Source organism: Charadrius vociferus, unplaced genomic scaffold (genome assembly GCF_000708025.1).
Source record: "Charadrius vociferus isolate BGI_N301 unplaced genomic scaffold, ASM70802v2 scaffold183, whole genome shotgun sequence".
NCBI classification, from domain to species: Eukaryota; Metazoa; Chordata; class Aves; order Charadriiformes; family Charadriidae; genus Charadrius; species Charadrius vociferus.
Window position 1 is genome coordinate 3,654,045 of NW_009648250.1, and position 16,496 is coordinate 3,670,540.

General features: G+C 38.2%; 1 protein-coding gene across 1 annotated transcript in view; it reads left to right on the forward strand.

Annotated features, from left to right (window-relative positions):
* The window catches only part of COL4A3BP (collagen, type IV, alpha 3 (Goodpasture antigen) binding protein), an 85,800-nt gene that overhangs the window by 28,774 nt on the left and 40,530 nt on the right, over window positions 1-16,496 (forward strand). The window contains exon 3 of the mRNA XM_009884301.1: window positions 4,548-4,664. Coding sequence (XP_009882603.1) covers window positions 4,548-4,664 — 117 coding nt within the window. The remainder of the gene's footprint in view (window positions 1-4,547; window positions 4,665-16,496) is intronic.

Below are 16,496 nucleotides of genomic sequence, written 5' to 3' on the forward strand. Positions count from 1 at the left end.
AACGGCTGAGAGAGCAAGCAAAAGTTTTTGTTCAAGTATTATTTTTTTTTTTTTCTCATGGAGTACTCTTGAAGGTCATGAAGTATATAAAAACACTTAAGCTTCCCTGTGTGATTTGCCTTAAGCACTTGAACCGGTATTTTTCAAGCAGATACCGCTCTAAAGCTTGTTTCATTAATACCTCAGGCTTGAGAGCTGTATAGCAGGAAGGGTTTTGTGGCAATACAGTCAGCTATGACTCATGAGACCTGACCTGGCTACAGACTTCCTCAGTAACTGTAGCCAAGTAAATGTTTCTTCATGTAAACTGTTCTTGCTTGTTTAGAATTTAAGAGCTAGTATTGGTTGATTTTATACAGAAAGATCTAAGACATTTGAATACTTGCAATTGCCTTTATTTCGGCAGGATTCTCTGTAGATGCCTTGGGAGACATACAGAAAGGGTGTTTGGGGAAGCTGGACACCTGTTTCTTGCAGCATATTCTTGCATGAAATTATGATTTAAGTGGATTTTTTTTTAATGCTGGCTCTGGAAGGAGCTCTTGGTGTGCTCACAGACTGCTTCTGCCATGGACTCCTAAAGTCTGCCCAACTTGCCTTAGAAAATCCTTTAAAGGTTTTCAGGTGCTCCCATTCACAGTGTCATGTCGGTCTGGGTTTCGTTCCCCAGTGCCCTCTCAGTTTAGGTACATATTCTGCTTGAGGCTGCTGCCTGGTGGGGGTGTTAGGAAAAAGCAGCTGAAGTTCTCCAACCTGCTTTAGGTCCTGAGGGTAGATAGTGAACTCTGACTTACTTCCTACTTCCTTGCATGACTAACGCATTCCTCTTTCTTGCCTTATCTTGGTTGTGAAAGGGCAGTAGGACATATGCTGGCTTCAGCACAGGTCCTTAGCTGCTTACTGATAAAAATCCCTGTTTATCCTCCGGTGTCTTGTCAGGTGGCTGGTGAAGAACTGTATCATTTTATAATCACTTCTGAGCATAAGGAGGAAAGCGAACACTAGGCTAGAAATAGTGAACCTCGGGGAAAAAAAGGAGATATAAGTGAAATGAGTCGAGATCTACAGGAAGAAAGTGAAGAGATATGGAAAAACTTCCAGCACGTGTAAGGAGAGGCTCAAACTAGTCTGAGGAGGATGTGAGAAGAATAAAGGACAGACTTGAGAAGTGGTGGATAATGCTTTGTGTGGTCTCTGCTACATGCAGCTACAGAAAACAATAAAAGCATTTATAGTAAGAGGGAAACCAAGGAAGTTTGTCCATAGCTCAGTGGGGAGGAGAATGTTAACAGATGATACCAGAAAGTTAAATACTGAGGTCTGTCAGGTTATCAATGAAGATGAAATGTGAACTCATTCCTGGGTGAGAAGAGTGCTAACTGACAACCTTATTTGTTCTGTGTTGAGAAAAGATGAACTCACATGTGATTCAGGTGCTTTATTTGCTCTTGGTAAAATGCATATTAGAAAACATGTTCAGGTAATTCAGGGTTCTTACAGTGGAGCCTGTCTTTAAAAAAACCAACAAACCAACCAAAAAAAAAAAACCCAAAACAAAAAAAACCAACACCCCCCCCCCAAAAAAAAAAAAAAAAAAACCCCAAAAAAACAAAACAAAACACCAACCAAACCGCAAAACAGAATAAGAGATGGGGGAGGGGAGGGGGGAGTAATGGGTCAGATGTTAGTTGCCAAAAATTATGGAAAATAGGCAATTAACGAGTGCTGTAAGACAGTAAACAGGTAACAGGCATCTGTCAAGAGCAAGTCATGTATCACTTGCCGAATTTCCTTTTGAAGCAGTATTTAGCCTTGTTAGTGGATATTTCTTATCTTCAAGCAAATTGTCTAACAGGACCACCTGATCAGCTGGCTTTTTTGTAACATGGAACTGCACAGTGAGCTGAGTGTAACCCTAGGCCTGACTTTTAGGTGGCCTGGTCTCTTAACTATAGGTAATGCAGAAATGCGCCTGCAGTGAATGCCCCAGAAAGGTTTTAACTAGACCTCAAGGAAAACATTTATTTTCCCTGTCTTAGCAACAAGCCATAGATTTTCAAATATATTAAAAGTTGCTCTGCAAAGAAAGGGAATACATAAACCTGCCTTTGAAAAGGTCAGAGATGTGATCGTTTTAAATCACATTAGAAGGTGCTTAGGTTAGAGATGGAGCGGGTGGGGAAAAAAAGCAAAGGTGGCTGTGGCATACACAACTGGAATAAGTTGTGTATGGAAGTGTGAAATCAGTAGTACTGCGGGCTTTTAAGATTATTTTTGGCAAGTCTTTCTAACTATGCAGCATGTAATTGCTTTTAACTCTTCCTGAAGGGCTTCAGAGAGAGACAGAGATCAGACAGAGGAATGCTGTCGCAGCAGGAAAGACTTTGATAGCTAATTCTTGTACACTTGATTTTTCGGTGATTTTGGGGAGAGTTTTCCATTGTTGTAGATATATGTCCCCCACTACAGGGCTAAAGGCAGGCCTGGCTATGGGTGGCTGGGAACAGGCATATAAGCCTGATGCACTGATGTGGCAGGTTTGCTAACCTGAAGCATGTACACATCTTTCTCATATATAGTAATAATAATGTAGCAAATGCAGTTTGAAAAGGGGTCTGGACTAGAAGACTTAACATCCTGTATCAGGTTTATGTGGCAAGGTTTTGGTAGCAGGGGCGCTATGGAGGTGGCTTCTCTGAGAACATGCCAGAGGCTGCCCCTGTATCTGACAGAGCCAGTTCTATCTGGCTGCAAAACAGACCTGCTGGTGGCCGAAGCTGAGCTAATCAGCAATGATGGTAGCACCTCTGACAACATGCTTAAGAAAGGGTAAAAACTGCTGTGCAACAGCAGCTGGGAGAGAGTACTGAGAGTATGTGAGAAAAACAGCTACTTAGACACCAAGGTCAGTGAAGAAGGAGGGGGAGGAAGTCTTGCAGATGCTGGAGCAGAGATTCCTCTGCAGACCTTGGTAAAGACTGTGGTGAGGCAGGTTGTTCCCTTGCAGCCCATGGAGGTCCATGGTGGAGAAGATACCTGCCTGCAGCCCATGGACAACCCCATGCCAGAGCAGGTGGTTGTGCCCTAAGGAAGCTGTGGCCCTGTGGAGAGCTTGCACTGGAGCAGGCTCCTGGCAGGACCTGTGAACCTGTGGAGAGGCGCCCATGCAAGAGCAGGTTTGCTGGCAGGTCTTGTGACCCCATGGGGTACCAACATATTAGCAGAATGGTTCTTATATTGTAAAGGATATTGCTAACATATGTAGACTTGTGTTTAGCATCTGGAATCCATATTTGTGGTCCTTATCACCATGTTCCAGTATGTAAAGGTTGGCTACAAAGAAAAGGGAAACTCCCTTTTTACAAGGAGTTGCATGGAAAAGATGAGGGGTAATGGATACAAGTGAATCCTGGGGAGATTCCAATTGGACACAAGCGGAGAATTTTTCACAATGAGAACAATCAGCTGTTGGAATAATCTCCTTGGCGAAGTGGTGGATTCCCCAACATTGGAGACTTTTAAGATTCAGCAGGACAGGGTTCTAGGCCATCCTGTCTAGGCTGTGCTTTTGCCAAGAAAGGTTGGACCACATGACCCTTGAGGTCCCTTCCAACCTGGTATTCTACGATTCAGATAGTGTCATTTGCTCTCACTGTAGAGCCTGTTAGCTTCCTATGGTTATTTGCATGTGTAACTTTTCTTTGTATTCAAATTGAAAAAGGTATTCAGCTATACCTGTGTTATGTTCCTTTAAGAATAGTTTTCGAGGTGGGGTGGAATGTTGTGCTCAGTTGGATGTTTGCTCAGGAATAGCTTTGAACTGACAGTGTCATGGCATGGGACAGATTAGATCATTCTTTTGTCTCCCTGTACTTTCCATACCAGCTTCATTGTAATGCTAGTAAAAGCTTTTTAATATTTTGAGGCATGTGAACTGAAAGTTAGATGCATTCAGATGGTGATATTGGAAAGGATTGCATGTTGCTCCCAATTATCTGACAATTCTGTCTTACATGGTGAAAATAGTTGAGGCAGAGCTTCCTTTAGTTCCTGCTTTTCCTTGTAATTTTGCTATAGTCTGCTTTTATGGTTCTGTCCTGGTGTTCTTTGCTACCATGTATGTATCCCTTCCATCTAAAATCAATACTGATAGCAATAACCTTATTTTTTTCCTGCTTTGAAATAATAATAATAAAAAAATCTGTAAATATATATTTTACCTGGCTGTTTCCAGTAGTTATTTTGCTAAAGAATTTGTTTTGAACTGTGAAGTTTTGGTCAATGTTCGTGTGGTACTTTATTGTGGCAATTTTATTTAATAAGAATGTATTAAACAGGCTTTTCTATTTCAGAAGACTGGCATTTTTCATTATGAGAGTGTGTGTTTGTTATTTGAGACAGCTACTGAAATTTAGAATCTAGAATGAATTCAAGACCATATAGAACAGGTTTTCTAATTACAGTGTTTTAGTGTGTCAAAATATTTTGTGAGGTATTGTCAACAATGTTGTTAATTTTAGCTACTCTTACACTCTTTTCTGTCACAGCCCCATGACTTTGACGAATGCAGATTTGACATTAGCGTAAACGATAGCGTTTGGTACCTCCGAGCTCAGGACCCAGACCACAGACAACAGTGGGTAGATGCAATAGAACAACACAAGGTATGTTGGGTGTGTTTTTTTCTGATTTTTCCTTTCTCATTCTGTCATTAGATCTGGTGGTACTTGTGGAGAGTTATAAGCTTCCCTGTACAGTCATTAAAGTACTCAAGGTATTTATGACAGGTAAAAGCTGCAAGATTGAAGCTGTGTGTTAAATATGTTTCAAAGGAATTGATTTGCTTGTTCTCTATAGATAAGAGTTGAGAACTGAGCTAACAACTGTGAACCTTTCTTGAGCTCTCTAGCTTGAAAAAGAAAAAGCTTTCATTATGTTTGAATGACTTTTTAATGCTTTTGTCCATCCTCTCTCACTGATTATTGAATTGTTTCTTATCTGTCCTAGATGCTAAACTTGTTAGCCTAGAGTCAATTCTCCTAGGTTATCATTCTGGTTTTAGGCTTCTCTCTTTCATCATTTGGCTGCTTTTACTGTATCTGAATGCTGACTTTTGTCTACTTGTCTTTTAAGGCCCTATTCTTCCATCAGCATTTTGGTTCAGCTTTCCTGATCTATTCCTTATGTCTTCCAATGAACTCTGTTATTTTCATTTTACTTAAAGGGCTTGCAGGTCAGGTCTTTTTAAAGTACGTAGCATGCAAAGCATCCATTATATTTTCAGGTACAAAATAGGCACTGCCCCAAGGTATTCAGTATAACTGCGATACCTAGCACAATTCAATTTCTGCATCTGGGTTATGCAGCTGTTACAGGAATACAAATTAAAATATATATCTAAGTAAGTATGTATTTTTACCTTGAACTTCTTGAGGTATTGCTTATATAAGTACTATGTGTAATTAGGAAGTTTCGTCTTTTATTGGGAAATCCTTACAATAAGCAGTACATGGTCTTACATTTAAAGTGCTGCCGTTTGGTAATGGTTCTCTGAAAAAAATAATCATCTCAATTAGAGTTTTAGTCCATTTTTAGCTTGGCATTTTGCTTTCACTTTGATACAGAGGTGACATTAAATCATACAAAATGAAGTTGTAAAACCACGATTCTTCTCTGTAGTCTAGTGAAAAAAAACCCCTGAAGTTAACTGTGGAGTATTCTTGAGGCAAAAATACTGTAATTTGTTACTATTGCAATACCTGACAGAAATGTCTCAAGAGGATACACTGAACAAGTTGCTGGATTACACATCCATAGAACTGTCATTTCAAAAACTGTTTTACTGGCATGGGGGGGTTGTCAGGTATGGAGTTGTGGGGACATGAAACTTGATAACTCTGAGCTAAAATTCAGACTAGGTTTGGTGAATGATTTAGCTGGTGAAATACAGAACTTAACCTGAAGTCCAGGTAAGAGAAAAACAGGCTGGGTCATTGCATACTACCATGCAGGAATGAATGAGGGAGAAAACCCAAATCCTGTCTTAAACTCTGCTCTGTACAGCCTCATGGGAAGTATTTTTCGTGCTGTTCTTTTCCCTCTTCTAAGGCTGTCCTTAACTGTTGCTGAGTTCTGAGCTGGCAATTTTATGGAACCACCTATTCTTAATACAGAAGTTCTTAGTGGTAGTAGTTTTGTCATTGTATGTGTGAATTTGGAATTGTTTGTGTCACATTAAAAAAAACAAACAAACATGCATTTGCCAACACTGAATTTTCTTCTCTTGCTTTACTCCCCAGCACCTATCATGAGGTATTTTTTGCTTTTCTTTTTCTGTCTGGTATTACTGGTAAACTTAAGTCATCTTATTCAACCTCATTTTCAGATGGCTAATGAGTGTTGAGGAGCATGAGTTCTAGCATTCCAAAAGTGACCTCCCTTTGTGAAGAAGCCTGATTAATTAGGCAGGTTTTCCACTACAAAAAAAGAAGCTTCTTTTAATATTGACTTCAGTTTGGACAGCTTAAACTTCCACACTTTGCAAGAATTTGGTGGTTCTTTTGAATAAATAAATAAATAAATTGGTACCAGATCTGCCGTCACATTTAAAGGAGTGGAATGAGAGGTTTCACAGATAATTCCACTACCCAATTTTTTCAGTATTTAATTAGATTTAATATCAGGATAGAAGTAATGAATGCTTTTTCATTATTTTATTAGAATTACTGTTTGACTTATTGCTAAAAGAAAGTGGCTCCTGTTCTGGAATATTATATAAACTGAAGAAAGGTATGTCTGCAATTAGGAAGCAGAAATAAAATTCTTTCTGTATATGCTGAACTGACAAGAAACAGTTCAGTTTGCATCTTGCTGTCCTAATGTAATAACACTGGACTTCACTGTTTGAATCTGATAGGTTTTTCAGCATGTGTAGTTTCCAGTTTCAAGGCTATTTGATGTTTTTCAATTTCTTGCATACTCCTTATTACTCTGTAGTGTTAACAGTATTCAAGACAAATAGTAGTTGTTTTCATTCTTCAGTGGAGAGGGAAATATTATGGCACCGCACTTCTAAGTAAACCATCATACCATTTAAAATATTAAAGCAATACATTATTTAAAAGCATTCTCTTTGTAATATGCAACTAAATACCATGATCAAGGCAAGACAAGACAAGGAAAACAGCAAAAGGTAATGCAATCTTGTAACAATAGCTTGGATTCAAGTTGAAAGTATATAATTAAATCTCAGATAATCTGAGTTAGTAGCATTTTCTATTATTTTTTACTAGCATGATTCTATGATTTTTTCCAGTGCAAGGTTCTGTTGTCTTCATAACACAGTAGCAGATTTGTGTGAAAAATGTTGTAGGTGTGGATGTGCATCTGTCCCTACTTAACTGTTCCTACTAAAATACGTAGAAATGCTATCACCAGAAGCCTTGGAAAAGTGCTGTATGCACATAAATAGGTGTTTGGTCTAATTAAACATAAACCAGAAATGTCCAAATCCAGTTTTCAGTCTGATTATTGCTAACTTTACTTAAAGAATGTGTCTCCAAATGTCTTGTTTCTATATTTTTCTATGTTGAGTGGTTAGTGCTGTGTCCTATAACTTATATACAATTTTGTAAGGAAAAATGCACTGCTGCTTAATAACGTTGATAGGATCTGAAAAATAGATTTTCTTGCAGTCTGGAAGTTAATCCCATTTTTCATTTGAATTTGTATGAACAGCATGTCCTAGTTCCGGTGGGGGTAGGGTTAATTTCCCCAGGGATCCGGCAGGGGACACAGGGATTCCATACCATGTGAGCCATTCCCAGGCTATTGGGGAGAGCTGACTGGGGGAGGGGGCAGGAGGTCTCCCCTCTGAGTGGGCTGGGGCTTCCTGAGGTTGGTGGGTGAGCAGTGGTACTGTAATCATATTTGTACATTCCTCTATCAGTGTCATGGTTGTTTTCATCTTTCCTCTTCTGTTCTGTTAAACTGCCTTTATCTCAACCCCTGAGTTTTGCCTTTTTCTTCTGATTCTCCCCCACAGCTGTGGGGGGCGAGTGATCAGCAGGTGGTGTGGTTCTTTGTTGCCAGCTGAGGCCAAAACCACAACACAGCACTTCCGTGATACTTAGTTCTAAGGAACTCTTCACCCATCCTTTAGTTTTCTTCAGCTCTTGTGGAAGTTTTATATCTAAACACTTGATTGAGAGTAGGAGGAGATGGGATTTTTATGAGGCAAAATATCCCATTTCACTGAAAAGTTCAGATTTTTGCTGTTTATTCTGAAATTTTCTGAAGGAATTTTCCCAGCCAGGTTACGAAAACTCAAGCAAAAGTTCCTTGGCAACCTGTTGTTAACAGATAAAAATTGTTTTTGTTTGAGAACTATGTTCTTGACCTGACACATAATAATTTGAGCAAAATTCACACAGGAAATTATTTCCTTTACTAAGCAGTCATTTTGATTAACTTTGGTCTGCTGCTATGGAAAGTGCTTTTTTGTTTGTTTTTGAAGGTCTTTGTTGCTTGCTGAGTGGGTAGGTAGTTCTGGTAGGCTGCTTAAGCTGCTTGCTAACAAAAGTATGTTTGTGAGACTTACTGTAGCATGTCACAAGGTTGTTTATCTTTACTGTATGAAAGATGGACTAAAACTTTGTGACTGTGTTTCATTGTGCTCCGAACAGAGAAAACACTGATTTATGATTAATTTTATATTAAATTTGAGTATGAGCAGACTTAGAAAAACTTTCTGCATAGCAACACCAATGAGTAGCTGGTAGCCAAGAAATGTAAAACATCTAGTGTTCAAGCATAAAAATTGTTAGAATTTGCTGCTCTTTTTTTATCATTGCATTAGCCTTTTCTTGCATTGAGATTCCTGAATGCTTACTAGATCAAATGTTTCAAGTACAGCTTCTAAAATGCCTATTAGTCTCCCTGAACTGGAGGACAGAAAAGTCTGAAACAGCAATAAGACTATTAGTGAAGCAAATGAGGAAATAGATCATGTGTAACCAGGAGTCCTTTCTTCTATCTAAATGCACTGAGCAGATACTTGCCTGTAAAATATCTGGTTATAAGGGTGTGTATGATTAGGAATCTTCTCTGATCTCCTACTCTAAATGATAGTCAGCTCTAGGATTGCTTATGAGCTTTTCTTAGATCTAATGGAAATGTGTATTGCTGAAGAACTCAAAACCGGACTAGGTTTCCACATTTCTCCAGTCTAAAAACATTGATGGTGCATGAGCAGCAAGGTATCGATGCTTTTGAAACATTGCTCTCTTCTGAAATAATACATTGAAGGACCGACTCCAGATCTCTACCTCAGATAGGTTGGAAAATGGAGTATCGAATTTTTAACCTGGGATTAGAGAAACTGGTTTAAATGTTTTCTTCTGTGCTGTGGGGAAAATGTCTGGTTTTATCTGTAGAGAACATGGACTCCTCCAGCATGTAACTTCTAACAAATAAGATGAATGTGTGCTATGTAGTATGAATAAACAAGACAGTTTTTCACTGGAGTGGAAAGTGTTTCTGTACACATATTAAAGTTATCCAAACCTTTCATTCTTTACCCTGTACTCTGGTGGAGTTGATGTTAACTTACAAACTTGCATTGCTTCCTAAAGATACAGATGAGGGGAGTGAATTGCTGTTTGCTGTGAGAGACACCTGGATAGTTAAACTTATTTTGAACAAATTAACTTGAACTCCTGAGATCCAGATAATGATTTCTTGTAATGTTAATCTAACACCTGAGTTGAAAACTTGCTGAGAATTTGTTTAGAAAGTATTATTTAATGAGAAACTCTATCATCTTAGGTTTGTCCCATTTTGTTCCATCTTAGTTATAATTTTTTCCACACAGATTCTGCATGTGTTCATTATTGACTTTGTGACTCACTCTTCAGCAAAATAAATTTAGTGTTTTAAGTCTTGGATTTTCAAAATCTTGTGTTTACCAAACTGAAATACTGTCTTGCTGAACTTCTTACAAAACCTGTCTTTGGTGTGTAAAACTGGAAAAAGTCATTCTCCAGAGGGATATCTAGATATCCAACAAGTATGGCATGTAAGGAGCGCGTAGGTTCCCCTTTTCATTTTGAAGTGATGATATACAAGGTGTTTCTATCTGGGGCAGGAGGCACAAATTTCAAAGTCAGACTGTAAAAGGCATTAAGTGGCTACCTTGAAGGAGTGACTACTTCATTATTCTTACTGTAATTAGATGCTGGGAGTAGTTGTCTACTTAGGTTACACAGAAACATTGAGAAGAATAAAACTTATAATATGTTTCTTCTAGCAACTTTTTTTTCCCCAAGTAGCATGGAGGGAGGGGGCGTGGCAGCCTTAGGGGGTCACAGATAGTTTAGCTTGTAATTCTAATTTTGTGAAATTCTCAATATACTACAACTTGGTTTTAGATTATTAGTTGTCAATCTCAGTAAGATGCTTCACATCCCAGTTTTTTATGTTGTTTAAGTACAGATCTAGTTAAGATGGTGAGAAAAACCCAAGAAGCTGTATTTGGCAGGCTAGTAAAGTCAAATTTAGGCATAAGTATTAAAGCAGTTGATTCACTTCCTTTATTAAGCACTGATACATTTCCAAACAAGTAGGCTAGAATTGGGACATTTAGTTTTGAGATTATTTTCTGAATGTGGATCCTAATTCATAGATTAATTTAGGAAACTGCAGGGCAAACTTTAAACAGCATAATTTTTATTGCAAGTTTTCCACAAACCTAAAAAAAGTTAACAGTTATCTTGTGCACAAAGTATTGAGTCATTAATTTCACCCTTAAGGTCATCTGCATATTGTGTTTTCTCTTGCCAATGTGCTGTTCTAAAGGAGTTATTGAATGTATTGTTAGGTATTGAAAAAATATTACTGCTAATGGTAATTGTGAAGTTGAAGCAGAGAAGGCAGCCAGGTACGTGGGTGTCTGAGGAGGGGACAAGGGGTAGAGATGAGCTTTTGCTACTCTAACGTGAGTGCAACACCATACAAAAGCAAAACTCCCAACAGCTAAAAACAGAGCACCATAGTGTTGTGCACTTGAGAAGCATCTTAAATATAACAAAATAATCCATGGAGTACTCTTAAAAGAGCTCTCTCAAACCATTCTAGTTGTTCCAATTCTAAAAAGTTGATTTAATGTCAGATTGCTTAAATCTGTTGGTAATACTAATCAGCTTTTCAGTATGAGGAACATAAGGTAAAATATTGAAGTACAATAATAAAGTATTACTTAAAATTAAACTTGGCCTCCTGTCTTTGTGTTACTTCTTTTATGAACTCAAGTACAAGACGTTATGCAGGAGTAACTTTTTTCAAACTCGGAGCAAACCTTAAATTTCACTTCCAACTTGATGTTCAGCACCCAGAGTATCTCAGTTCCCTGTGTTTTGTAATTGGAATGCTTCAGCTTCAGACTGAGACCTTAAGTGCATCTGCCCACTTGTTCAACCTAATAGCTATCTTAAAAAAAATTCACATTAACAATACTTTAACTCTAGCTTTTGTTTGAATATTGTATGTAAATACCGATCTGTGAGATTATTTTTAGTTAGCTGTGCTAAAAAAACATTGGAAAATGCTAGTGGAGGTAGCTTTCTCATACTATTATTTTATCAGCAGTAGACGCATGAGCAAAAAATTTCTGACCAGTTAATCCGGTCAGAAACCAGTATCAGAGTTTTAATTTGTGAAAAATAGAACTCAGATTATCAACAGGAAAGGGAGAGACGGGTGCTACAAGTTTAACTTGTCCACAGGCTTTCAGCAATTGTGAGGAGAGCTGTAACATTCTGTGAAGACAGAGTAATTTTCTCCTTTTCTACACCTCTCAAATCCTGCCTCAGGATTGAACTAATTTGCTGACAATGCCAATAAAGACATGCAAATAAATCACTCCAAATCTGTTGCGTATCTAGACTGAAATGAATATTCGTGAGATAATTCAGAATTAATAGGAAAGTATATGCAGAGTAGGAATGCTATAGAAACACTTTTATTCAGCATACTGATGTAACAAACTTTTTAAATGGAAATTAAATGAAGTACAAAACTTTACTGATGGCATAAATGTATACATTAGACTTAATTCTGTTCTCTGGCAGATCTTTGTGGAGCCACTGAAATAAGTAGTTTGGATGTTTATGTAGGCTGTGTTTAAGTGCATAATGAAACACTGTGCAAATGGTCTTCTGAAGTCTACATTGATGTTGTGACCTTTATAAATCTAATTTTTTTGTACTGGTTTACTATATTGCTGACAACTAGGCATTGTCAAGTAATTTCTAGTAAATGGTATCTGTTCTAATGTTGATGAGTGAATGATTATTATAAATACAAACTTGTTGATAATTTCAAAATTAAAACTTTCCAATAATGTAATTTCAGATACATTATACAGGAGGGAGCAATAGGAATAGTGTCTGTCATTTCTCCAGCTACTTCCTCTCCTAGAGTTTAGGTGTTTCAGTAATGTGTGATTTTTAAATTATTTACTTCCTCAGCAGTGGTTGCTGAGGTCTGAAAAGGAAAAAGTGTGGCTCCCTAATCTGTTCATTTTTTTGCCATTCATCTTAACACCAGTTCCTCTGTCCCTGCTTCTGCTCCATACCCATTCACAAATAAGACTGACTTAAGTGGAAGCAACAGTGCAGATGAAGGGAAAGCACAGGAGATATAGGAGTATGTAAATATTGTTTAACTTTTGGGTTTTTTTCGCAGGTTCATAGTAAGGATTGTAGGAGAGCAATGATAAGGCCTCCTTTTTCCCAGTGGCCTAAATGTTGGAACAAGTTTCTTAAGTAGTCTTGGTGTCAGCTATTGTTCCCTATCAAATTGATTTGGGTTGCCTTGTTCTGTTGTCTGATGCTCTGCAGCACATCAACAAAGTCTGATTTTTTTTTTTCTGTTTGATGCTGACACTTTAGATTGTATAGAATACCCTATTAGTTTCTGTGATATCACATGTTGCTCCAGAAGCTAGTGCCCCCCCTCACTGTGGCTTTGCGAGGCTCTGACTTGCAGCAGCAGTGCAGTTTGCCTGGGAGGAGGCTGGAGAACAGCATTCAGATATCTGTGTTAAGCTGTAAAAATTGTTACGCGGTTAACAGACTTCAATGTGTGGGCAAGTCGCTGATAAATGGTAGAGACATATGCTTAAAGGTGTTGCAAAAACATTGTGTACTAGTTTGAAACTAGAAAACCAGAAACTATTACTCAAGCTTATGCAGGAACTTAGATCTGTTCTTGTTGCTGTTCTGTCACTGTTGTATTTTGACATAAAATATGTAACAAGTTCTTGTGTATTCACGTTTGACATCTCCCTTTTGAAGTGTTTGCAAAAATACTCCATGATAACTAAATAAAAAATTAAGTCCAATCAGAATCGTCTGAACTTTGTAGCAATAAGCTTATTTATTTTGGATTTTTGCCTAAATCTCAGACTAAAGTGGGAAATACACAGAATGACGTGGCTGTCTCAAGTCCAAGCACCTTGTCTAGCTTTTCAAGTTTGTTGGTCCTTTAACTGTGAATCCTGGCTTTTCTGTTTTGCTCTTCAGTAACATCTGACTAGTATAGGTATCGGAGGAGAAACAAACTGAAGCGCTTTCCTGAAGGAAGAGTCATAAAGTTCATCCAAATTTTTCCCTAATAGGAACTAAAGCCATCCTTATTAGGTGCCATGTTTCATTATGCGTTAGACTGGTAAGTGTTGTAACTGTGAGCTGTTGTGCAATCATTTTAGCCGGTCTCTGCTGTTAAAGGGATTTTTTTCTTGCCATCCTCATCTAATCTGAATATTCCTTTATAGAGTAGTCTTACTTGCCGTCAGTCTGGAGAGGACATTATTCCCTTCATCTTTGCAACACTTAAGATTCATTGTATTTTTATGTTAGCCTGAACAGTGGTTGTTCATGTGGACATTTTACAACTCTGATAGCTTGTATGGTTCTCTTCTGAACTCAGTCTTCATCTTTCTTTTGAGGTACAGCACCGAAATTAGACTCAGTATTCCTACTGAGAATCTTACAGATGTTGTATAGAACATGGGATTATTTTGTGGGTTTTGGCACCTACCTGTTGGCAAAACCGCAATTTTTTTTTTTACCTATTCAGCTTGAGATCCACTAAATCTGATCCCTCTCTAGAACTATCTGCAGACTGTTACCTGTCCTGTATTTGTGCAGTACAATATTTCCTATAACCAAGTAAACCCTGTGTGTGCAAGTGTTAAGTTTTTGCTGCTCTTCTGGCAATTTCAGTCTTTCCAACTCTGCTGTCTTGAGTTTTGGTTTCTTTCCAGAAATAATTCTTTGTGCTGCTTGGGTTGGGCTCATTTTCTTAAGTGATTGTGCTGCTTCTAGTACTTTCTAAAGTGTGGAGACTGGCTGGGTGAAGAAAGGCTAGATGGTTTAGCAGTATCTTGTCTGATAGCTGAGCTTGCTTGTTATTCTCTTGGGAGCTGCTTATCTGAGTCTGAAGCTTTATATGTACATGCACTTAAGATAATCTTGAATCTTTGTATTCATGAAAGCTGTGATCACTGTCTGCCATATGTTCCTAATTTAAAAAGTTTTCTTCTTCATCTAGTCAAAGCATTAAGAGCTAGTCTTCATAATCTTAGTAGAGGTCTTGACTTCCGCTTCTCTGAAACCCCCTACCCTCAAAAGATAGTTAACTTAGTTGAGTGAGTTTACTCCTATCTTCTCCTTAAATTAGCTAAAACTATGAATTGACTGAAGATTCAAACGCACATAAAGGTTAAAATAACGTTTTGATGACTACATAGCCAGACTGGTGAACCAGGGTGTTCTGAAATAACTAAAGAATGCCTGAAAATTACAGGCCAAAATGCAAATTAGCAGAGCATTGCCTTGTGGGTGCCATACCCCTGTGAAAGAAAACACTTTGAAAAGCGTGAACTCAATATCAGATAGCATGAAAGGCTTGTGACACTACTGCTAAGCTGTTAAGAGTATGTCGGTCAATATTTTTGTAATGCTATTTAGCAAAGGGTGATGTACATAGCTAAAGTACACTTGGTGCCAAGTTTAGTGCTGTCTTGAAGTGACCAGAACTAAGCTAACAGGCTTAACGTGCAGCAGGCTGTGCAGTAAATAACCAGTTTTGTTTCTATAAACAAGTGGAATTCTAGCAGTAATCTCAAAGGTGTTATTAATTCACTTTGAAAACATCTGTGGTAGATCATTTTGATAGCGTATACTTTCATTTTATAGAAATAAGGGGAATGTCAATGTTTGAAACCGGCAGAATGACACACACAGTAGTTCTAGGAGTTGAGCTCTCTGTGGCAGCTTGGCAGCATGTTTTTGCATAGTCTCTCTGAAAACAATGCCGTTCATGGAGTCCTATGTCAAGTTGGACTTCAGTGGTAAATGCTGCTTCAAATCAGGGTAAGCTCTTGGTGTCAAGAACAGAAACTATAGAGCTGCAATGTGGAAGTAGTAAGTGGTTAAACAGTTAAAAGTTGACACTTGCCAAATAAATCTGCATGCTGTTTACTCAGAATTATTACTCATAAGCTCAAACAGTACTGTGCATTAACAGTTTAATAGAAGAATCTTGGATACACTGTATGCCTCCATCTACCAAATGTGGTCTTTTTTCTTTCTAAGAAGACTTTGTAAGAGGTGGCTTTTCCTCAGTGAGCTTTCAGTACAGCAAAACTTACTGAGTTGGTGTTAACAGACCGGAGTTACACCCTAGCCATAGGGAGTAGAGGTTGCTCAGGCACATGGGTGGGGTGCACAAGTAGCAGTGATACATATTCAGTAACATTCAACAGAGGTAACTTTTTCTCTCTTTTGAGAGAGATGGACACATGGCGTACACACTCCACCACCCCTGTGCCCGTCCTGATAAAGACAATAGCTACAGGAGCTAATGTGACTCTACAGAGCTTCGGCATTCTTTGAAAACAGAACAACAAGATTGGGGGTGTCTTCTGCTTTTTTAATTCAATGTCCACTTACTGTTATTGGAAGCCCTTAAGGTAATTCTACGAACACAATTTCCACTTCAGGATAACAAAAATATCCTGTTCTCTGAAAACATCATGCTTGAAAGTATGCATTTGCCATCACTTTGGTGTCATCTAGGTGAATGGACTTACTGCAGAGGTATTAAAATTCTGGTGTCTTGAGCGTACTTGCTTTAAATGGGAGGGGAGGAAGAAAGGTTTAATATTTAACTGCTAGTATCTAATGTCCTGTATTGATTGGTATGAACACAGGTATGAGAAAATGTTGGGGGTAGGGAGGAACAAAGAGAGAGGTATCCATCTTTCATCCCACCTTGGTAATCTGAAATAATTTGTGGAGATCTATGTATTACCTTAAAATTGCTGGTTTAAGCAAGCAAGTATAGCTCAGGCTGCTCAGCTGATAAGATCTACTTGCCTGATATATGGTATGATGCTGATAGTGAAACTTGTAGATGGTGGAGGGAAGCTGTGC